General features: G+C 47.0%; 1 protein-coding gene across 1 annotated transcript in view; it reads left to right on the top strand.

The window, feature by feature from the left end:
• The window catches only part of Cacna2d3 (calcium voltage-gated channel auxiliary subunit alpha2delta 3), an 812,900-nt gene that overhangs the window by 581,056 nt on the left and 208,507 nt on the right, over window positions 1-23,337 (top strand). Inside the window, 1 exon segment of the mRNA XM_040747790.1 lies at window positions 9,725-9,742. Coding sequence (XP_040603724.1) covers window positions 9,725-9,742 — 18 coding nt within the window.

Genomic DNA, 23,337 nt, shown 5'->3' with positions numbered 1-23,337 from the left:
CTTCAGGACAAGGCTTAGTTCGAAGCTGTGAGACCGGGAAAGGCCAGCAGTTCAAGCAGGGACTGTAGCATGAACACCAGGTACCAACCCTAAGAATCTGGAGAGGAGATCCGGGGTGGAGAGAGTAGTCCACTATCAGAGAAGCTCTTTGCATTGCAAGAATACCGTCCAGACATTAGGGAAATGAATGCCCAGTGTGTGTTTGAAAGGAAATTACATGGATCTTTTAAGGAAATCACCCTGGAATATATTTGAGGCTGAAGAGTTAGTGAAAGTATTTGGATGACTCAGTCCATGTGTTCAAGGGAAACTAGTCATAGTCTGCTATGGTGTGCACCTAGAGATGGCCAGCTACAAGGTGCCAGTGATAAAACTCAGCTTTCTCAGCACTGCCAAGCCATGGGGGTGGGGGTAGGGGTGGGGCTGGGGGTGGGGCTCACTGACACCTCGGCTCTTGAGTCTTTCTGTCACATGCCTACCTGCCCAGTTTTGGTTTTGCTCTCAGGCCCATTTGATACCCTCTCTCCCTCTCCCCCAGCTGTCCATAGTGTCAGACTCTAGTTGAGAGAAGGGGATTCCTGAGAGGATGGAAGGAGCTGTTACCCTGTACCAGGCTGGATGACATGAGGTTAGATCACTTCATCATCTGAGCCAGCTGCTGTGGCTAGAACCTGAGGAGAGTACCAAGCTAACCAGTGGGCGTCTGGTCGCCGCCCACTAGATGCCGGCGCAGAGAACGGAGACAGTGTGGATGGAAGAGAGAGAGTGCTGAGCACAAAGAAGTATGCGCACTGTAGGAGTCCCTCGCTACCTGATGCCCGTTCGGATGTTACTGCTTCTTTAAACACTCAGGTCATACAAGGGAAGGCCTAGGATGCCATGGACGCCATGGACGCCAAGCCTGTGAATCCGTCTGACAGTGCCTCAGTGGCTGTGATCTCTCGTACCCTAGGTCGGCACAAACCTGGAGACATTCGGATGCTCCAGTATCATTGTGTAGCAGCCTGGCAAAGAGCAACTGTTGTGGGCTGTTTGTCTTTGTAGAGACCGAATATGTATTATCCCATGGCGTACTCACATGAGGTTCACAAATAGTGTCATCACTGTAGTCTTACAGATGACAGATCTGGGTGCAGAAATGACTTCATTTCCCAGGCCCTTGTGGCTAGGAAGTGGTTAGAGGTGGGTTCTTGATAACTTGGTAAATCAAACTCTAAATCTGTTCTCCCTCCCTTCCTCCCTCCTACCACCTTCCCTCCCTCCCTCCCTCCTTCCTTCCCTCCCTCCCTCTCTCCCTCCCTCCTTCCTTCCTTCCTTTCCTTCCTCCCTCTCTCCCTCCCTCCCTCCTTCCTTCCTTCCCTCCCTCTCTCCCTCCCTCCTTCCCTCCCTCTCTTTTTGCCTTCTTTCCTTCCTCTCTTTCTTTCTCTCCTCTTCCCCTTCTTCTCCTCCTTTTTTCCCTGCCCCCTCTTGCTTCATTTCCTTCCTTTTCTGCCCTCCAATGCCTCTACCAAACTCTTGCCCAGGTCCACCCCTTAGAGCCACCCTAGGGAATAGGATAGCCGTGGGCCCTGGCCTGAATTCTTAGGTGGAGAAGTAATGAGCCAGCTGGCGAGGGAACGGGAGAATTGCAGAGTGCGGTGCACGCTTGGCAGGGTGATGCAAGCTGGTGTCATAGGGAGACACGTTGGGTAGATCTGGGACACTTTTCAGAACAGGAGCCATCACACATGAGATATAAACAGTGATGACGTGTGGGGCTCAATGAGGGGTCTCGAGCATTGACACGTGATGGGGGCGGGCACGCACCAGCCAGTCACGGGGGGGGGGCACGTAACGGCTTGGTGTGGCACCTCTAAAGCCTGAACAAAGCTGACAAGTTACAGGCTCATACATCTAGATCATTCTGGATGCAAAGTAAGGAGTTGGGAGAACAACCTAGGAGGTCAGATAAGCACAATGGTGACCTGGCAGAGGGTGGCAGAAATGGATGCAGGCAGAGAGAATGGGCAGGACCCAACCTCTGCTCCATAGAGAAAGAACATCCCTTCCTTGGTGCTGGTTGGCCGGGGGGGGGGAGCAAACCAACCCACAGGCCTTCTTCCTCTGCTGTGCGGGGAAGTGATGGGTTTTATCCTCATCGCTTGATGTAGAGGAAAGGTTGGTTATAAATGCAAGCATCCGCACATGGGGGGGTGAACACACGGAAACACATGGGGGGGGGACACAAGGAACCTCTGTGGCAGCAGGGAGTTACCATAAGACCTTAGGCAGCGGGCCAGTTTCGCAAATGGAATCCCCATATGTAGACCAGGCTTTTAGAGAGACAGTTGGCAAGAAAATGCTTTGTTTCCTGCTTCGTCTTTACATATTGCCTAGTGACATGTGTTGTTTTGATCAGTAGATCTCCACTGGGGTTTTGTTTTTGAGAGAGAGAGAGAGAGAGAGAGAGAGAGAGAGAGAGAGAGAGAGAGAGAGAGAGAGAGAGAGAGTACTCAACTCTGGAACCGCATTGAAGTAGAGGGATGGGTGTCCCTACAGTCACCCCCAAAGGGCTCTGTGTGAAATGCTGAGGTAGAGATGAACTGAAACAGGAGTATCCCTGTCTCCTCAGGACAGAAAGTCTCATTTAGAAGCACTTGCTCCCCTATGAGACCCTGTCTGTCTGTCTCGCCCCTTGCTCCCCCATTCAGAGCCCACCTCAGTGCACAGGTCTCCAGCAGGTGGACAGTCCCAAGAGTCCTGAACGCCTCTGCCAAGACTCACCTCTCAGGGGACTTTGTGGACTTAGTCAGCCTGGCCTGGAGCACCATCTACGCACCTGCCTACCCTCCTGCTCCTCCTGCAAGCCCAAGGATCTGAAACCCATGCTAGTGTTCCATAAACCCGAGCTCCAGGACCCGGTCATGGTGGTAGAGCACACCTTTAAGTCCAGCACTCGGGAGGTAGAGTTGGGCGGCTCTCTGTGGGTTTGAGGTCAGTCTGGTCTACAGAGCGAGTTCCAGGATAGCCAGGGCTACATAGTGAGACCTTGTCTCAAAACAAAAATTAACTTGAGTTAATTTCCCCCCAAATGATTTCCTCAGCTCACAGTAAGCAGTAGTGGCATTTTGGGGAAGGCGAGTATCTATCCTGAATACTTCCGGGGCATTCCCAATACCCCTCCTTCCATACTCATGCCGAGCACATCCTTTCTTAACTTTTTATTTATTCTTTATGTCTTTCACACCGTGCGTCTCACTGCCATTCATTTCCCCGTCCCTTTGTATCTGCCCTCTGCCCTCGCAGCATCCCTCAACATAAAATTTAAGAGAAGAAAAGAAAAGGGAAAGTCTCTCCGCAAGAGCTGCAGTGTGGCACAGTGAGTCACGCAGTGAACCCTTTTGTCCACACATCTTTACTCTCAAGCGTTCACTGCAAAGAGTCCAGCTCGAGGCCTCTGGTTTCCGCCACACTATTGATGCCGAGCCCTCGCCAGGGCCTCCTCCTGGAAGTCCTGCTGCTGCCCTGCCTTGTAGAAATCCTGTCTGCAGGACGGGCCCCTCCATGTGCTCCCACAAATCATAGATGGGTGGATGTACCACCTCGGTAACTCTGGTTCTGGGCCTGGGGAGTTACAGGGTCGGTCAGCCAGCTCAGCTCTACACCTGTTGCCCAGGCGAGGCATAGGGGCCACCCTCCTGAGTGATGCAGCTGGTGAGGGCAGCAGCTCCAACTCTTACGGCCTCAGGACTGACTCTCCCCCCCCCCAATGGCATCCAGGTTCCTCACACACCCCCTTCCCATCTCCATCAGTCAGTGACTCCCTCAGGGACCTCCTCAGGACCTGCCTATCTTAGGATCTTTATTGCCGTAATGAACACTGTGGACAGAAGCAACTTGGGAGAAAGGGTTTATTTCAGCTTGTGCTTTGAGTCCCTCACTTAGGGAAGTAAGGGCAGGAACTCAGAGCAGGAAGTTGGAAGGAGGAACTGAAGCAGAGGCTGCTTACTGGATTGCTCATCGTGGCTTATTCAGCCGACTTTCCTATGGAACTCAGGACCCCCTGCCAAGAGGTAGATGCTCTGCCTCTACCAACAGCAACCACTAATCAAGGAAATGCCCTTACAGACTAGCCAATAATCCTGGTGGCGGCATTTCAAAACTGAGGTTCCTCTTCCCAGATGACTCTAGCTTGTGTCAAGTTGACAAAACAAACAAATAAACAAAAAAACTAGTCTGCTGACTACCTCTGCTGTCCTTTGTCTGTGTGACCTTGTAGTTTCATACTTCAACTGGAGTTATAACACAGACTGTCTAATAAGATTATGTGAGCAAAAGTGAGACTCTTTGAACAGTGGCTAGTGTGCCACGGCCATAGTAATCAGTCGTTACTTCTGTTCCCAGTGTCCTATCATAAGCTCCCATGCTCAGGAAAGCCTCTATCATGTCTACCTTTGAGAGAGTAGGATGGGACAAGTCCTTTTAAAGGCACCAGCCAGTCTTTGAAAGGGCACATTAAGACGTACCTCATTGGCTGCAGCTGAATACACTTAACCACGTCTGTCTATTCTAGGATCACAGAGTCTGAATAAAATTTGGAATTCTGTTGCTAAGATTGGAAGACAGAATGGTAGTGATTACACTGGCAGCGTGGGTAATATAGAGTGTTAAATGGTGAAAGGGTGGGGCGTGAGAGGTTAGAAAGGCTTCCTCAAACCAGGGACAAGTGACTGGCAGTGTATCACTATTCCTAGAGAGATGAGAACAGACATACGCTCCTCCCAGGTATGGAACCAATGACAGACCTATGTAACCACCACACTAGCTTCCAACTTGGAGAATGCATGAGTCTATTGGAGTTACTTCTAAGATCATGGGTAACACAAAGGCAGCTGCATCACCAAAAAGCCTGGTCCAGCATGGGTGAAGATTCACCAAAGCTGTGGCCGTGGGGCACTCTGAATGACTTGGAGGCAGCTCGAGAGGTCAGAGAGGTGCCTTCTCTCTCCAGCAGCTCTTTACAGCTTCCATAACTTTGGGGAGAAGACTTAAGGATCTTGTCAGTTTCATGAACTTCCTAAGACTTTTGAGTTGTGTGTTTCCCAGGCCTCATGGTTCTATCTCCTTCCTCCTGGAGGAAATTTCCAGTCTGAAGAAAACTCACACAACAATTTGAGACACATGTATTCTCCTGCCTCAGGGGGTAGGGTGTGAGGAAGGGTTCTGGGATGAGGGAAGAAGAAATGTGAATGTTTGTGACATAGAGGGCACGTACTACCTATCTTGCTGCACCAAATACCCAGCTATGCTGAAGAGGCTGGTGAACTCCATCTAGACTCTGCCACAGGGAAGTGGGGCCACGATTTCTCTTTCTCCTTTCTTCACATGGCTGATGTTCCTGTGGCATGGAGCACAAGGTCCCCAAAGCCTTCAGGCGATTGGGTTGGTGCTAGTTCTGTTTAAATCTTTGTGAGAAACTGTTGTAAACACAGTGGTTGCATCAAAGATTGGGGGACAGAACCCCTGGCCCTGAACTTGAGCATTTTGTTTTTTGTTTTTGTTTTTCCTGGGTGATTGTCCCATTTAACATGTTATCAGCTTGACTCTGCCTAGAGGGACCTGAGAAAGGAGTCTTGTTTGAGGGGTTTCTCATATCAGAAGACCTGTGGGGATGTCTGTAGGGGACCTTCTTGATTGCTAATTGACCTAGGAGAGCCCAATCCGTTCCCTGGACAGGTAGTCCTGAGCTGTTTAAGAGAACTAGCTAAGCTGGCCCCTGAGTAAGTCAGCAATGGTTTCCATTAGCTTCTGCTTCAAGTTTCTGCTTGAGTTCCTTTCCTGTCCTGACTTTTATCAATGATGGACTCTAGCCTGGAGGCTGGAAAAAAAGCCCTAATTTGCTTTTGGTTAGGGGTTTTGTCAGGGCAGCAGAGTAGAAACCAAAACAGTGATCTTGGGGAGGCATTGAAGAGCTGGTCCTTCGAGAAAATCAGCAAGATAGACAAACCTTTATCCGACTTTGACTGTTCTAAATACTGGATCGTTCCCAGTCTGTGAATGGAAACTGACATTAATATCTGACCCACATAAAGAGGAAAAGGGATCCAGCTGGCATTCAGCCAAGCACCTGGTCCCTGGAAAATGTCACTGTCATTGCTGTCACTGCCTCTTCACCACCCTCTTCCCCTTCCTTCTCTCCTGGTAGACACAATCTGAGTCTTTCTCTGTTCCAGTGTCCTTCCTGCACCCAACGTCCCCTGGTAACAGGCAGGGAGCCATGCTCAACAAGGTGGCTTTGGGGGAAAAATCCTCCAGAGTGTGGAAAGAGAGTCAAGTCTCCCTGTGGCCCTATGAGAAAGATACTTTCAGGTTTGCCTTGCCTACATTCAAAGACAGGAAGACTACGGCATATATACAGAAGCATGTTCGTGCTATGCAAGAATCCAAGAATTTCCTGGTCTGTCCTAGAAGAAAATATTTTTCTTCTCTTCAAAGACATCATCTTGCTTTTATTAGCATGCGGTGGTAGGAAGTGAAGATTTTCTTAGCCTGGTTTCAACCCGGAGCATATCTAATAATGACGCTTCCGATTTTACAAGGAGGCACTCACTACAGCGACAAGAATGCCAGATGTGTACACACAGGCTAGGTTGCGTCTCTACTACCTGAAGGGGACCTAGCAAAAGAGAGGGATGTAAACCAGATAACCTACCTGACAGTAGTTAATTGCTCGGAACTAAAGAGAAAAAAAATAAAATGAAGCCTTAAGAAGTCCTCGTGTGCAGGGCCATTTCCCCGATCTTAGCCTATGGTATGGTGAGCTAATGGAGCATGGTGTTATTTCCACTGGATCTCAGACAAAAAGTCCTTCTGTTTGTTTGCTTGTTTTTCCAGACAGGTCTTCTCTGTGTAGCCCTGGCTATTCTGGAACACTCTCTGTAGACCAGACTGGCCTTGAACTCATGGAGAGATCTGCCTGCCTCTGCCTCCCAGGTACTAACATTAGGATAAAAGACTTACACCACCACTGCCCAGCTCTATCAGACTCCTTCTCAACACTGCCAGCAGATAGTCCTTAACTAGGCAATTCGAGTTGTTCTTGGGCTAAGCCTGCTGCTCAGCCATCCTCCAACCACCTTGTGACCCCCCTTTTCTCTAATTTGTGAACCCAGTAACCAAAGACCAAATAACACTGACCTTGAATATCCAGTAAGAAACTAGGGTGGATCCCAGTGTCCCACTGATCCAGCTCTCCGTTCTCTCCTCTGCCTGTCACTCAAGAACGCTGGGTGACTGATGGTTCAGGGTGCTCAGTCCCACTCATAGCATCTGTGGCTACAGATGGGTTGATCTAAATCTGTCATGTTCTATTCTAAAGCTCCTCGGTGGGGACCAACCTGCTTAGGGCACCATAAGCTGTAATTTCCGTTAGCCCAAGGCTCCAATGGGAGAGCAGCTCTTTGTTCTCATGAGTTGGTTCTTGAGGGAAGTTCATGTTTTGTGGAGAGTTTGAGGCTAGTCTTAAACTGAGGACATCACCACAAAAGGCCTAGTCTCTTATTTTCCTCCCCGGCGTTTCTTTTCCTATGCTTAAGTGGGTGACTCTTTCCGAGTCTTGTTTCCTGTCTAACCCAAAGGAAACTTCATGAAAGAAGAACGGGCAGCTCCTGTCAGTAAACTCTGAAGTTTCTGTGGGACTTGGTATGGATCTTTGGTATTCTCTCTGGCCTCTGTGCATTTCATGGCAAAACAAACGTAAAGGAATTTTCAGCCCACGGTGTTTGTGTCCCTGGTTACTTTTCCATCGCATGAAAGATGTCTGATACTTATTTTTATTTTTTGTGGGCATAAGGGGTGGGTGGGTGGGCGGGTCATGGTATGTGTCTAAAAGTCAGAAGACAAGTACTGGAAGTAGTTTTTTGCCTTCTACCAAGTGGGTCCTGGGGAATCAACTCAAGTCGTCAGCCTTGGCGCAGACACTTTCCCCTGCTGAGCCGTCTTGCTCAACCCTCCTGATACATTATTTTTTCTGAGCTCTTGTGAGCTTTGTCTTCTTAGCTGTAGCCCTGCTGAGAAGGGAGGAATCACAAACACGTGCTTGTTAGGGACGACTGTCTGGGAGAAGATTTGGGAGTGGAGTGGCGAGGGTGTCCTCAAGTACTTTCCATAAACATTCTCGTTTTCACTGTGGAGACAGGTCTCAAATACAAGTGATTTGGCTTTACCCCCTTCAGCCCTTGTCTGGGCTCCATCCACAGATGGGTTAGCTATGGCCTGGGACTCGGGAGAGGCTGATGGGAATCCTGATGTTAATGTACGCAGAGAACAGCTTCCTTCCCAAAGCGTAAAGCAGCAGAAAGGCAGGACGCTAAGCCGGGACCCTAGCTGGTGGGTCTCATTCCCTCATCTTGCATCTTTTTACAACTTCTGGGTTTGGTCTAGAGAAATGGTAACGGCTCTGCAGGCACAATTTGAAAAGTCTTAAGAGTCTTTAATCATCGTGGATTGAGACAGAGCAGCCCCCAGCTACAATTCACGGTCCATGGGATGCCTCTTCTTTCCACCTTATTTTCAACTGTCCAGTCAGAGCTACTTGGCATTGGTTCGATGAAATTTAATGGCATGACGTAGACAAAGGGCTTAGCTGCGGTGGCTGGTGGCAATTTCACACTTGAAACACTGTTAGTCTATGTGGTGAAAAGTTGTTTCTTCCTGATGGTGTGATTCCTAGATAGAGAGTATTGATTACAGGGTTAATGTTAATCCCACCCCAGATTAGGAACCTGCTTCCTACAGCACTGCACATAAAACGGCAGCCGCTGGGCAGTGACATGAAACCAGAGGTTTGACGCGGGGCAGCAGACAGATGAAGCTCATACATTTGGTTCATCTCTTTCTGCATTCCTATAAACCTCAGTTCCCTCCCGGTACCATTGGCAGTGCTGTTGCGTCTTATTTTATGGATCGACTGACTATTTTTTTTCATTGTTTTTTCATAGATAAGCTTTAGTTTACACTTAAAAATTGGTTTAATGCTTCCTTAGCCACCAATAAAGGGAATAGTCAATATACTGCAAAGCAAAGTGCCTGTAAATACAGAGAATCCCTCTGTCAACCCTACCTTTTTGGATAGCAGGAGCGCCCTGCACTGGTTCTGTTGAACGGTGATCTGCACTGGTTCTGTTGAGTGGTGATCTGGGTGTGTCTCTTCCATGGGCTCTCATGTGCTACCCGATGCACAGGGGCTGTCCTGCGGTTGGACGTTTCCCAGCCCACCTAACCTCTCCCCACTTGAGGGCAACAGCTCTTTTTCCTTGTTTTCCATGGCTCAATACGACCGCCTCCCAAAAGCCCTTTCCCCAGCGATAACTCCCAGCCCATGGGGGGTCTGTGGCCTTGTGAGCAAGGAGCTGGTCATGGAACTGTGTCTGGGACCATCTTGGACTGAAACACTTCCAGTTTCCTGAGGTTACCACGCTGCTTTGGTTTCAAAGACACCAAAAGGCTGCCGCAAAACTCCCCGAGTGTCTGTGGGTGCCGCTCACTTGGACAGTGGGCTGAATAATCGGTACTAGGGCATGCACTTGAAAAGGGACCAGAGACTGGTTTTACTCGTTTCGTTTTCTTCCTGTGTTTCGGTTTTTGCGGTTGCCAGTGGCAACATGACGGTGTTTTACGGTTAACTTCGTATATAACACTCTGTTTTCTTTCTGTTTGTCTTTCTCCCCGTTATTTTTTTTTCCAGCTCCCTCAGGCTCAAAAGGTAATCTCTTTTCTGTCACATCTGAGTCATTCCCACAATTCACCATCGTGCATGTCCGTGTGGCGCTGCGCATTTGACTCTGTTCATGACCAGTGAAAGGGTCCCCTCCTGTGACCTCGCAAGCTGAAAAGTGGGACAGGATCATAGGTCCCCTCAAATCCCTCGGCCAGTCTTCACCCCCCCCCCCCCACTCCTACCACATTAGTCCTGCTGAAGAACCCTCTCATGGCCAGGCTAAAAAGTGAATCCATACCTAAGCGTTTTCCTAAAAATTGTCAAGTAATGTAGGTCAAGAGTAAGCTGGATTCAAAAACAGAATTCCAGGGTTGCCTGGGATAATCTGTCTCCCAGGGAGAAGGATAATGCAGATAATTTGTAAGCCTAGTGACCAAGTTTAAATTCTGGACCATTGACTGGACTCTGAAATTCCCATGGGTTTCATGAATTACAGAATTAGTTCCTGGGCTGGAGAGATGGCTCCGAGGCTAAAAGCACTGGCTGCTCTTCCACCAGAGGACATAGGTTCAATTCCCGGGTCCTACATAGAGACAAATACCCATCTGCAGCTCCAGTTCCGGGAGACATGATACTCTCTCCTGACTGCCTACGACACTGCATGCGTATGGCACACAAGACATCCAATGCAGGGCAAAACAGCCATGCACATAAAATAACAATAAATAAAATCTCAAAAGTAGTTCCTTCTCTTGTCTATGGCCCATGATATCCAGAGAACATTATAGCAGACTCCAGGCCAAGGGCTAGATCCTTTCACTGGTCTTCATTGTGTATATGAGGTGATCTCCTTCCTCCATCTAGAATGTCCTTTGTCCAGAAAGACTCCATGTGGTTTCAGTGATGGCTTTGCCTTGTCATTCCCTTGGCATGCTGCTATATCCTAAGGACAGTTATGGTATTTAAAAAAAAAAAAGATGTCACGCCGTGCCTGCCGCATTCTTCTCGCGTTCTTCACAAACATAAGCTAACCTTCCGGAAGGCATAGCCGTTTCTGGGGACCAGATGTGGGTTGGTTTCATTTCTAGGGCTAAGGTACGGTGCCTGCATGAAACTGAGGCAGCATCTTGAGACTTCCATGTCAGTGCGGGATGCTTCAGGTGACCCTCATGGAGATGGTGTACAACTGTTGTACAAAGACAGTCTGTTCAGACCATATGGACGACTCAGGGGTCTAGAAATCATTACACAATTGCTCAGATATATTTGAGATATTTAAACAAGGCGAGACATGCTGGTGTGTGACTTGGCTCATGCCAATGTTTGATCACACTTCAGTGCCATCACACGAGGACTGCACACGTCATTAAAAGTTCAAGTAATCCAGGACAGCAGCAGCTTCCAGAGTAAATACATGGGCGGGATCCACATTGTTTGGAAAGCTTGATGTCTTTGATAGGACATGCTTTCTTAATTGCCCACATTTTTTAAAAAAGAAAAATCTTACTTTAGGAAGAGACTTAAATCAGAAATAAACCTTACTGGCATTTAGTCAATTTCACTGGTCCATATACAAAAACATTCCTGTAGAAGATTCCTCAAGAACTGGAGGTGCTATCAGCCGTGGAATTTTAAAACCAACTCCCAACAAACCGAGGCAGACAGTGCTGTGAACAATGTTGCCAGGGCTGCGGGTTCTGAGATTCTCCATGGCGCTTACTTCATGGCATTCATTCCCTCTGCTGTCATTTATGGACTGTCACTGTGTGATTCCCCAAGAGGGACCGTGCTACTGTGGTCCTGGAACCCAGTCAAGGAAGCTTCCTAAGTTGCTTGTCCCCTTCTTCCCCTGTGTCCAGCAGATGGCAGACAGTCCAAAGGCCTTCTGCAGCCCTGTCTAGATCAACGGAAGGGTTCTGCCTCCCTGTCTAAGCTGGTTGTCTGCTTTTCCCTACTAAAGCAGAGAAGGTCCTTAAAAGGTTTTGTATGGTAAGGTTCAAGAGGGGACCCAGATGGAATTTTGTGGAGTGAGGACTCTATTAGAAAAGTTAATGGCGGTTAACAGAGAAAGAGGTAACAGCTTGATGGGGGCCTTGAAGAGAGTTTAGGCCCCAGCACCAGAGACAAGAAGACAGCATGGAAGGCTCTCTGAAGAGAGGAATCAGAGTCCGTGTGGCAGAATGAGGTCTCTCCTTTGTGGGCATGGGGCAGGCATCACAGCACAGGCCTACAGCAAGGCTCTCTGGTTCCCAGGCAGGAGGCAGGGAAGGGGTGTTGGGAGCGGGAAGTGCGGCCATCAGTATCTCTTTGGTATAAGACTCACTTTCCCAGGTGAGAGACCTTGGCCCTGGGCAAGTTTGCTGGCATTTACCAGCAGAGTAGAGACTTAGTGGTGTGCCTTAATATCTGTAAAAAATGGGGGTTGCTGCAAGGGACGGGGTGGCCTGTGCAGCAGCTGGGTCCTAGCATCGCATTCTTGCCGTGCATACCTTTGAAACCACATAAAGAATTGTGTTTCAAATGATTCCGTAATCCTGGGGACAGTTTCTGAGAAAGAAAGAAAGAAAGAAAGAAAGAAAGAAAGAAAGAAAGAAAGAAAGAAAGAAAGAAAGGAAGGAAGGAAGGAAGGAAGGAAGGAAGGAAGGAAGGAAGGAAGGAAGGAAGAAAGAAGGAAGGAAGGAAGAAAAGAAGGAAGGAAGGAAGGAAGGAAGGAAGGAAGAAAAGAAGAGAGAAAAGCAAAGGAAAACCCTCAGCTCTGGAGAGACACTTTGTGTCTAAACCTCTGTTATCCCGGCTGCAGAGGTTAGAGAGGAGAATCCCATTGACTGGGGTAGCCTCTCCATCTAACCATGTGTTACCATCCCCGTCTCCATCCATTTTCCTCCCTTCCCCTAGAGTTGCGTCAGTGACAGGTTTGCTGGAAGGTAGCGGTCTTGTAAGCCTCTGCTTCTTTGGATGTCCTACCTTGTTGCTGGACTAGCAAAGGGATGCACTGGTTTTCTTCCTAGGCTTCATCTGTCTATGACAGTGGGCAAGTTACCAAAGCTCTCTCTAGGCTCCTACGGCTCTTCGTACTAAATGAGAATACCCTCCCGTTTGGCCACACACGTGATTTCTCTACCGCCGCCTAGCACAGACAGAGCATATGCACGACCCTTAAGGCGTGTAGAGTTCCAACAAGTATTTAGCATGGGCCCTGACACTCCAACGCTGATCAAGGGAGCATTCATGTGCAAGGTGGTCGTCTTGGACCCTGCGTAGGGTCTGCCATCCTGACTCAAGCCTAATGGAAGGCGGAACTGACGAAAGATCCCAACAGGCATGCGGCAGTCCCAGCCCCTCATTGCCACGCTGCATTTCTGGGATACACCTGCTCCAAACAGTTAGAAAAGGAACCTGAGTGCCAGCAAAGTAAAGGTGTGCGGTTCACATTTTTGGCAGACGTCTTTCGGGTACTGCTGACATTAACCACTGGCTTTGCCTCTGCGGACATGGTTATAGGGAGTTCTTTGCAAACCCACAAGTTTGTTGTTCTGTGGGGGAAGGGAAGCAGACCAGCCGCTGTGCCTTTGGCTCTCTTGTCCGGTGAGGTCATGGACACGTGCATTGGACCATATGGCTTCTGCGTTTCTGCTACTGTTTTTGTTAGAATGTGCCTCGGTATCATCTACAACTGTTTCCTCTATACGTAGTTCTGAGTCTGTAAACATGGCTTGTTTCAATCTCTTGGCTCGTCTACAACTAAAAATGTTCCATTTGGGCGTCCTCCTTGTGTTTAGTGTGGCAGATATCAGTGATGGTAGCTCCCAAGTTATGGTTTTCATGATTTCAAACTTGAGGGTCTTCCAGTATGCCTTCCAATATGTCTCCTCTAGACTAACATGACAGTTTTTCAGAAATGGGAACGGTTTTCTCTTTTTTCCCCTTATAGCTGTTAAGCACCTCCAAGCTAACTTTTGGCTTTATAAATTTCAACTGTTGATGTAACAATGAGGTGAACAACAGCTGTTGATTAGCCCAAGGGATGCTGAGCATCTCTATGAAATGCGTAATCCATGAGTCCTTGGAGCTGTGCACACCTCACGCCGTCCATCCCGTGGGTCTTTTCTCGCTGGCTGAAACTGAGCTCCCGTGTCCCCAGCAGAGCTCTGGGTAAAGAGACCCACACACACGAGGTCTGCCTTCGAGAACTTTTGTTTTCTTTTGCACAGTACTTCTGTACTTCGGGGGGGGGGGTGAGCATAGATGAGAGTCTGCATTTTATAATGACCACGTAGTGAAAGCAGCCACAGCTGCCTCTGGATGCCCATTCAGACGATTTAACTGAGTGCCCTTCCATTCCACTGGGCTCTGGCTGTAGGAACTGCACAGCAGTTGGTCACTGTGTGGTTCATTTAATGTATCATGACCTCAAGTGCCGAGTCAGATGTCCCTAAGCTTGGCCATTTGTGTGGGTTACCTTGTCTAGACACTAATAACTTTGACCCTTCATTTATGTAGCTTCAGAATTTGCATCCCCCGACCCAGAAAAAAATTCTTGATAATTTCCTGAGAGCTCTGTCTTGCCTGAAAGTGTATTAGTTAATATCAGCCTGAGAACTCTGAGAAGGCATAAGCATTTTTCTCCCAACCATAGTTAAAGCAAATCGCATCTCTAATCCTGTTTGGAGCAGCAATTGATGCATTCAGGGCTGCACAGTATGGCAAAATGATCCCAGTTTAATGGCCCGACCGTGTGTTTTGTTTCCTGTTAGGAATAGCTTAACTTGCCTTCATGAACAAACACGGCAGGGTTCAAGATCTGTTGTTCTGTGCCTGCTGTGATAGTCTGTGCTGCTTAAGTTGCATGAGGGACCGCATAAATTAGCTTCTTAAATGGAGGTCCAGTTTGGACCTTTCTCCCGGGATAAAGTGTTTTATTAATCTCCTCCTGCCCCCAGGTAAATGGAGCCCTGAATGCATTTGCTGCACTTTCTTTCCTGTACTTATATTTGGGAGGAGGAAAGGGAAGCACTCGTTTATCTAAAGGTTTCCTTATAATGTTTCAGGGGACACATGGGAGTGTTCAGTTATCTAAAGCAAGCCTGCTTATATTCCCCCCCTTTCCTCCATCCTCCCCCTTCCCTTCTCTTCCCTTCCCTCCCTTTCCCTTCCCTGCCCCCATGCCTCACCCTGCAATGCCCTGTCCCCCTTCCCTTCCTCCTTCCTCCCCCCCCCTTTCCTTATTTACTCATCTTGTTCTTTAGGCATAAACTTGGGGGTGAGGTAGGCTATGTCCCACCTCTTACCTCCGTGTAATTGGCTCTCAGCAATTACAGGACATTGATTGTTCTCCTGTATGACTTTTAGGGTCTGTGCACTAAGCTGTTGAATTAATTGTTATGGAACATAGAAAATAAAAAGTTCACCAAGATGCTCTTTGGTAGAACTGCAGGTCTGGTGAGTTTAGTGGCCATTTTGCAGCTGCTTGCAAGCCATACAGACACAGCAACGGGCATAGCGGTGACGTCGTAACTACCTACCTTTGTTTCTGGCTTCTTCCTCTACTTGCATTTCATGTGAATATTTACTGACTTTACTAATCCTGTTCCTCTCTAAGTCATTTACTGTTTTATAGGGACACAACTCATTCTGAAGGAAGATGAGTAGCCCAGGGGGACTACTCTGAGTTACGGAATCTGACTAATGAGGAAGACGAGGGAAGTAGGAATAGAACAGATGCAATCAGCTTGCGTTGTGGCCGCTCTGATGGGCACCATGGACGTCTGAATGACGACACGTTACTTACCCGTGATTGTCATTGATATTCCGTTCCCTGTCATCATTCTGTGTGTGTTCATATTAGCCCACTTCAGCTGGCACTGCCCCTGAAGAGGAGGCAAGCTTCACAACCTTCGTGTTCAAGCGTGTGTGGGCTGACATCTCTCCTGTGACCCTGTCCTGTTCTGTGTTAGATAGCATACTGGGAGTGCATGACACTCGGAGTCTAAGTGCATCATTTTCCACTAGGCACAGTTGCTTACTCCTGTAGTCCTAGCATCCGGGAGGCTGAGACACAAGGATAGCCGCAAGTTCTAGACTGCCCAGCCTAGAGAGCAAGACTATCCCCCAAAACCCCAGCCAGCAAGACAAAAGCAGAAACCGAAATTAAGCCCCACAAAACCCAGAGCAACCATATCTCCTCCCCCACCCACCCCACCACCCAGGGCCCTAGATGTGCTAGGCAAACCTTCCACCACTGAGCTCAACTACATACAGCCCCACCCGTCGTTTAAAAATCTCTTATTTTGATACAGGATCTTACTCTCTAGCCCAGCTTGGCCTTGGTCATGGCCTAGCTGGGACTGTGGTCCTGTGATAACAGACCCAGCTACTTCTTGCATTTCTCACTGAAAGTAAGTTATCCTGCCATGTTAGGCAACCCTATGCCATGTGTCTACCATGTGACGTTGCCTCATTTTCATGTTTAGGTGAGCACCTGAAGTGTTTATGTACTACGTAGAGAATCAAAATAAAAAAATACAGAGTATTAACAAAGATACAAATTAAAAAGCCCTTTAGCATTGTTCATTCAAATATTGCCAAAGCGTATCAAAAATATTTTATGTTTTCATGCAATTATCTAATAATTTTCTTTCAGTTTCTAACTTTAACTTGTCTGTGACTTAGTTTTGTTTATAACAAGAGAAAGAAGAGCCAAAAAGAATCAAAAATGGGGAAATAGCTACAAAGTCATTAAACTTCCCAAAGATGAGATATGAAGAGCATTGAAAATTAGGTTAAAAGGCGAATAAGTGGCTATTTATTTCCTGGTGGCAGGAAAACAAGGTTTTATTTGTTTTCCCCTTAATATGTTTGTTTTTAATCTTACACAATAAACACTATTTTTATGAGGTACTAATTATATTCATACTAATATACTATTTTACTTTTTGGCATGTGTATGTGGTATGTGCATGTGTGTTGATATATGTATATATATATAATTTATATACATAGAGAGAGAAAGAGACAGACAGACAGAGGAGATGTAGTGAATGCAGAGCACACGCAGAGCCCAGAGGAGGCTGTTGATGATCTGACTTCTTCCTTCTTGCCCGTTACGGCCTAACTCTCAAGACAGAATCCCTAATGAGCCTGGACTGATTGACCAGTGAGCTCCCAGATCCTCCTGCCTCTGCCTACCAAAAGTAGGGGTTACAGGCAACACACTCAGCTCCTCATGCTTGCAGAACAAGTGCTCTTACCCACCCAGACGTCTTCCTAGCCCCTACATTGCTTGCAATACGTTAGAAGGGATAAGAGTGACAAGGGTTAACCTAGTATTTGTTAAGTTTAGTTTTCTTGGATTTTAGACATAGATTTGGGGAGTGCCAGCCTACAATTCCATGGCCCGAGAGTCTGGGAAACAGAACCTTCATTCAATGGCTGATGGAAGCAGAGGCAGACTCCCACAGCTAAACACTGAGCTGAACTCAAGGAACCCAGTGACAGAGAGGGAGGACTGATGAGCAAAGGGGTTAAGAGTGGGCTGATTTAACCCCCAGAAACAGCTGACCTGACAAGGGTTAGCTCTTAAATCCCAGACTGATGGCTGGGAATCCAGCATGGGACTGATCAAGACCCCCTGAATGTGGATGTCAGTGAGGAGGCCTAGGCAATCTATTGGGCATTGGGTAGTAGATCAGTATTTATCCCTGGCATACAATGGACTTTGGGTGCCCATCCCACAATGAGAGATGCTCTCTCACCCTGGACTCTTGGGGGAGGGTCTAGGCCCTGCCTTGGATGAAATGACAGACTATGGACATCCCCATGGAGGGCCTCACCCTCCGTGGGGAAATGAGGGGATATTGGAGGGGTTGGTGGCAGGGCATGGGAGGAGGGGAGGGAAAGGGAGAGGGGCCTGGGATTGATATGTGAAGCAACCTTGTTTCTAATTTAAATTTAAATTTAAAAATAAAAATAAAATAAAAAAGTTTAGTTTTCTTCAGAAGGAAAGGGAATGGTGGGCATTCTAAACTGAAGATGCAATGTTTCATGGTAGATACAGCTAGACTCAAAAGGGTCGTGAGCAGCAGTTGTCTGGTTGTCTCTTATGGGACAATTCTGGACGCACCTGTGTTTGTTAGTAATCTTTCCTTCTGGCTGGCTAGCTATAGAAACCATTTATTAAGACAGTTGGTCTAAGGGCTGCTCCATAGCGGATGCCTAGGTGAATACTGAGCTGAGCCCAAGGGGTATGATTACACTCGGGGGTCATTCTCTCTCCTCTCTTTGTCCCACACACCTGGCTGATGCCTCTGGGCGTAGAGAAGAGCTACCTGGATGAAAAGTGTGGAAACAAATTTGAGTTTACTTGGAAAGTGGACTGATAGTGTAGTTGTTGTACCCGAGTTCACCACGAGACCAGTACACTTTTGCTGCAGAAGTGAGCGCCCTGCCTCATGCTTCAAGATCAAATTCCGGGTCCAGGGAAGGTACAGTTAAGGCCTGAAACATCTTTCCTTGGGTCTAGGACACAGCATCTTTCTTATTGTCAGAATAGGATAGGATAAGGTAATAACAAGCCTGCAGGACTTTCTGCAGGGTGTGCGTAGGCCTTGTGGGGCCCAGCTGCCCAAGGACTCCGTTAGATGTTAGGCAAATAACTGATCTCTGCAGGGTTTAGGCAGATGTCTCCACCTACATACTACCTTGTCCACTGTACCTTAACATAAACACTAGAACTAGGTCATGATACATCCAAAAAAAAAACAAGAATTGATTTCAAAATCTGTAATATCTCAAGACATTTTGATCCCCAACTTGACTTTTGGGTTCTTTGGAGGTATCTAGGAAAGTCAAAGCCTGCTTTCAAGAATCCTCATTTATTTAAGAAATGTGAATGTTTTCTGTTTATTTACATCAGCCCAGTGATGAAATATGACCCTCTGGAGGTGATGAGTGAGGCCGCTTCTATTCAACAAGAGAAATTGCCCATTCCTTTGAAAGTTAAAGAATGTCTGAGTATGAACAATGGCATTTTTCAAAGTCATTTCATTTCAATTGTGCTTACATCCATGCAGAAACACAAACACCCCTCTCTTCTGGGTAGGAAGGAAAAGCAGATTGGGGGAGAGAAACTAACTTTGGGACTTGGGACAGGGACATCGTGACAGTGTCATGCCACCACCAATCGGGCAAGCTTGTGGGTCATCACGAGACGCCTAGGATTCTGACTTCCTCGCTTCCAGGTGTGATTCTGAGAGCTTTTTTTTTTTTTCCATTGGCTCAAATCAAATTTTGAGCTCCTGTAACTGGATTGCTGCTTGAAGGTCCCCTCTGAGTACAGCAGTTGTGTTTTCTGGAGAAGTGGTTTCCAGATCTCAACTTTTTGATTGATCAAAGTCATGGAAGATGTGACACTTAAAGGACCACTGTATAGAGTGTCTTAGTGAAGTGACCAAACCGTAAGATTGTGGGCCTGAGTAAGGACTGCGTTAGAGAGAGAATATACAAAGACCGTTCTCATATGGAGGCAAATCAAAATCAATACTATTCAGTGGCTCAAGAAAGTATTTGAAAGCTTACATCAAATCAGTATATATTTACTACCAGTTATTTTAATCTACCTTAACTGGTCCTCAGAGGTTATTTATATTTATTATAGTATATATATACATATACATATATATATATATATCTTAGCCACAGTGACTGCAGAGAAAGCACTAACTATTCACCCATAGGCATAGCCTACCCACTTCTTTTGTCTTGTTTTTTATATAAAACGAATCCAGTTTTCATTGGCATGATTCATCATGCTTTATTGCAAACTGAGTCACCTGTCAATCAGGTCTGCTCATAGTTCAGCTGTCCAAGCATTTTCCCGATCATTTTATTCACTTCTCGGACCCCCTAGGAAATGGATATATGTAGCCCAGTCTCCCGTGAGAGGAAAGATGTCTGTTGTCTGTGGGTGAGCTGCAGATGCCATGCCGACGGATTCAACTGAGAAGACACTTTGGGGGAAACTGGGGCAGTTGTGCAATTCTGCAAAGCCATGCTGAGGCGTTCAAAAACAAACGCTGCATGTTTATTCCATCCCAATTAACTCGCAGGATTTGGAGAAGACTCAACCAAGTTTCATGAGGTAGAATAATGTCAGGCGAGGACTAATTGCCATGCTATGGATTTTCTTTTTCCAGAAGTGACTCACAGACTTGAACTACTTGCTGACTCGTGAGGTTTTTGCTTGGATTACACCCACCCCTATCTGCCCAGGCCTGGGATGCATTAGGTGATTTGGAGGCTGGGCATCAGTGAGACAGCTCTCCCTCTTTCCCAGCTGCCTTCCTCCATAGCAACTGTTTCCCTACCGCTTCCACCACCCCAACTTCCCTTAATGGGCATAAGTCATCATTAACCACACCAGTCGTTTCCTGAGACCCATGATGTTTTATCAGAGGACAAAGGGGATCTCTTCTATTTTTTTTCTCTCTAATGTGACTCAAATGAAGAGACCAAGTTCAAATTCACTGGAGTAATGAGTGAGTTTAGAGAGGGCCTACAAGCTTCTCTCCATAACTTGGGATGGTCCTTATGGGGTTAGCATGGCAGGGGTACCACGCCCTACATTAGGTGCTTTGCTGACAGTTCCCGCTTGATCTTCCAGTGACTCTTAAGGTCTGCTTCTATTTTAATGATGACTTATTGGTTGTCTCTTTTGCTGTGCTCTAAGCCCCTGAAGGCACCACATGGCATTCTACACCCCTAACAAGAGGATTCTGGGTGCAGAATGGCTGGCGCTCGATCTCTGGAAACTAAGGCTGCATCTTCACCCTCCGCTCTGCTGCCTTGGTTATTTTTCAGCTTTGATGTCTTCGCATGTTGAGTGGGCACGGACAACTTACGAGCTCTGTGCCAGGGTTAGGTTTAGGAGCGCATGGATACGAAGCACCGCAGTGGGTGCGCATAGTGGAATGAGTTCATGGGGAAAGGGGGGCGGGGAGAAGCAGGAAGAAAGAATGGATGAGGAAGCAACACCGATTCCAGAGCCTGAATCCCAGCTCGGGTGTTGGTTCAGGTCTGTTTGTTTTGAAGTCACAGTACTAAGCTGGCTTGAAAAGTTAAAGTCGTTTTCCTTATTGCTGTGGCATGGACTGGGCAGCGTGCCGTGTCTGCTTCCAGCAGCAGCAGTGGCAACAGCAGCCTCGTGCGGGTCCCAGCTCCTTACCGTCGGGCTAGCCAAGCTGATGGGAGACACGGCGCACAACACAGGCTCGGAGCGAAGGAGGGCCAGCATCTTGTCCGAGTTCTGCTACTAACTCTGCCTGATTGCTTTCCTCTCTCTGAGCCTCCTATGCAAAATAAACAGAAGGACGATGCTGGAATAGATCCACTCGAGGATCGTTTGCCGAGCAGTTTTGTGTATCAGGCTCTCTGCTGAAAGCTTGGGACGGAACGAGCGTCTTTCCCTTCTGCTCTCGGAGTTTGCAGGCGCTGCCCCATTTCCCGTTTCTCTTCCAGCCATCGTGTTCAGAGACTTAGCTGTATTAACAGTTTGCACAGATTTGGGCCTAGATGGTATCTTTGGTTGTAGAGTAAATATGATTATCTTTGTAGTGGAGGTTCGGGACATCTGGTTCCCATTTCCACTTAGTTAGGGAAGGTTTTATGGAGGAAGCCACGTTTCAGGGGGTCTTTAAACAAGGGGAAGGTTTTGTCCCACGGCTCCACAGCTCCAATGTTGGCTGTGTTTTCAGGCATCTATTTGGGAGGTGTCTAAACCACGTTTGTGAAATTATGAATGTTTGGCCACAACAGGGGGTCGGTTGTGTGTCAGGCACATCATGAATACTGACTGGCCCAAATCCAGTGCTCCGTGATCATCTCCATTGTCATCATTCCTGGGCACTCTGGAAATAAGCAGGTCACTCCTAATAAACAAACAAAGCAGTCTCCAAGACAGCTTTCAGATATGTTAATCAGATGCTAATCAGTAGTGTTCTCTTGACCGTGGATTTATTTATAGATTTGTTCCTGGTCAAAGACAGCATGCTGATGCTATTGAAGTGTTTGCTTACAAACTGGATTCCCTGCTTAATGGCTTTTATCTCAGAGTCACTGGGAAAGAGGAAAGGCATCGACATTTCCCCTAAATGATAGCTATTTTCTTACAAGAGCGATTCTAGATTCCTCTTAAAGATGTTTCAAGCTCTCACTCAGCATTATCACCCGCAAAGTCGTCCTTAGATTGTTGAAAAGAGAAAGCAAACAAACAGCTCCAGCAATCCAGTTTATACTAGATGCAGCTAACGTTCAAAGAGGGCACTGCGCTTGCTTTTGTGTTTAGACACTGTAGTCTAAAAGTCAGGTCCAGCCGAAATCCAGCATCTCCCATGCAGGCAACAGTGACTCAGGTTTAAAAAAAGAATAAGCCAGAAACTGTCTTAGACAAAAGCAAATTAACATTTAAGTTTCATTCTTCTGGGTTGAAAGACTGTAATTTACCAAGACAATCAAGGACAGAATGAGGGGAAACATTGTTTAAAGTTTATATATTTCATGTTTGCTTCTTATTCTTCCACTTTCTTTTTGCAAGAGCCTTGCATTGTTTAGGATTCAGGCATCTTGCAAAAATGTTAAAAAATGCCCTGTACACAGAAATCTAAACAGTGTTGGGTTTTTAAAGGGGAGGGTGTTCTTACAGGAGAGTATCATAAATGATCTATGTTGCCTGCATTGAAAGCATCAACTTTTCAGGAAAGGAAATATCTGCCTTTTTATGCTCCTCACTGTAAAAATCATTCAAAATGCTAATAGTCAAATACAATATGTCTAACAGAGACAATGAAAATTATATTCTGATGGCATTTTCAGTGACAACCTGTTTCCAAGGTTGCTGTAACAGGTTATTTTTTATCTTTGTGTAAAAAGGGATTTAAACGCGGACTTAGAACTTAATATTATTGTTTTTAAAAAATGCATTTTTAGCTTGGCAGCCTTAGTCTTCACTGCAGGTATATGCTGCTAAGTGGTTTACTGATGCAGTGTTTTCCACAGAGGAGGATTCTGGGGAAACCTTGCTGTTCAAACATTCAGTCACACAGAAAGGAAATCAGAAAAACATGTGTATCCCCACCATTCAGATTTAAGACTCGAAATTGTTATAGTATCCACTTAAGATTTTATTTATTTTTTATTTGAAGAGTTGTTTTTGATAGTTTGAAGCGTCGTCAACACTGAAGGCTTGTCACGGCTGACCGCCCTTCTGTGGAGTATCCTGGCTCTCGCTGGGAGCTGTGCCGCAGATACCTTCCTGGGGGCAATCCTGGCTCTTAGTAGTAGCCATTAGAACCCAGCCTTCCTGCCTCCTTTCTCACAACTGGTTTCTTGCACCCCTCTTCTTGTACAGCGGTGCTCCTCATTCCTAGCACCTGCTCACAGGACCTGTGCGGATCCTCGGGGGGGGGGGGGCTGCGCATGGCATCTGCCCCTCTGAAAATGGTCCTTGATTAGATCCATTTCCGCAGATACCTGCTTGAATCGTGAGCTCTGGTCTGTGCTGACATTTCTGTCCCACTTGTCTGTGCAAATCTTCTTTTATGAGTGTCTGTATCTGCACCACGGACGGGCGCCACTGCTGCGTGTGTTCG

The sequence above is a fragment of the Mesocricetus auratus genome, unplaced genomic scaffold, assembly GCF_017639785.1.
Source record: "Mesocricetus auratus isolate SY011 unplaced genomic scaffold, BCM_Maur_2.0 Super-Scaffold_100006, whole genome shotgun sequence".
Taxonomy (NCBI): domain Eukaryota; kingdom Metazoa; phylum Chordata; class Mammalia; order Rodentia; family Cricetidae; genus Mesocricetus; species Mesocricetus auratus.
The sequence above is the reverse complement of the archived record's forward strand: the minus strand, read 5'-3'. Positions and strand labels throughout refer to the sequence as shown.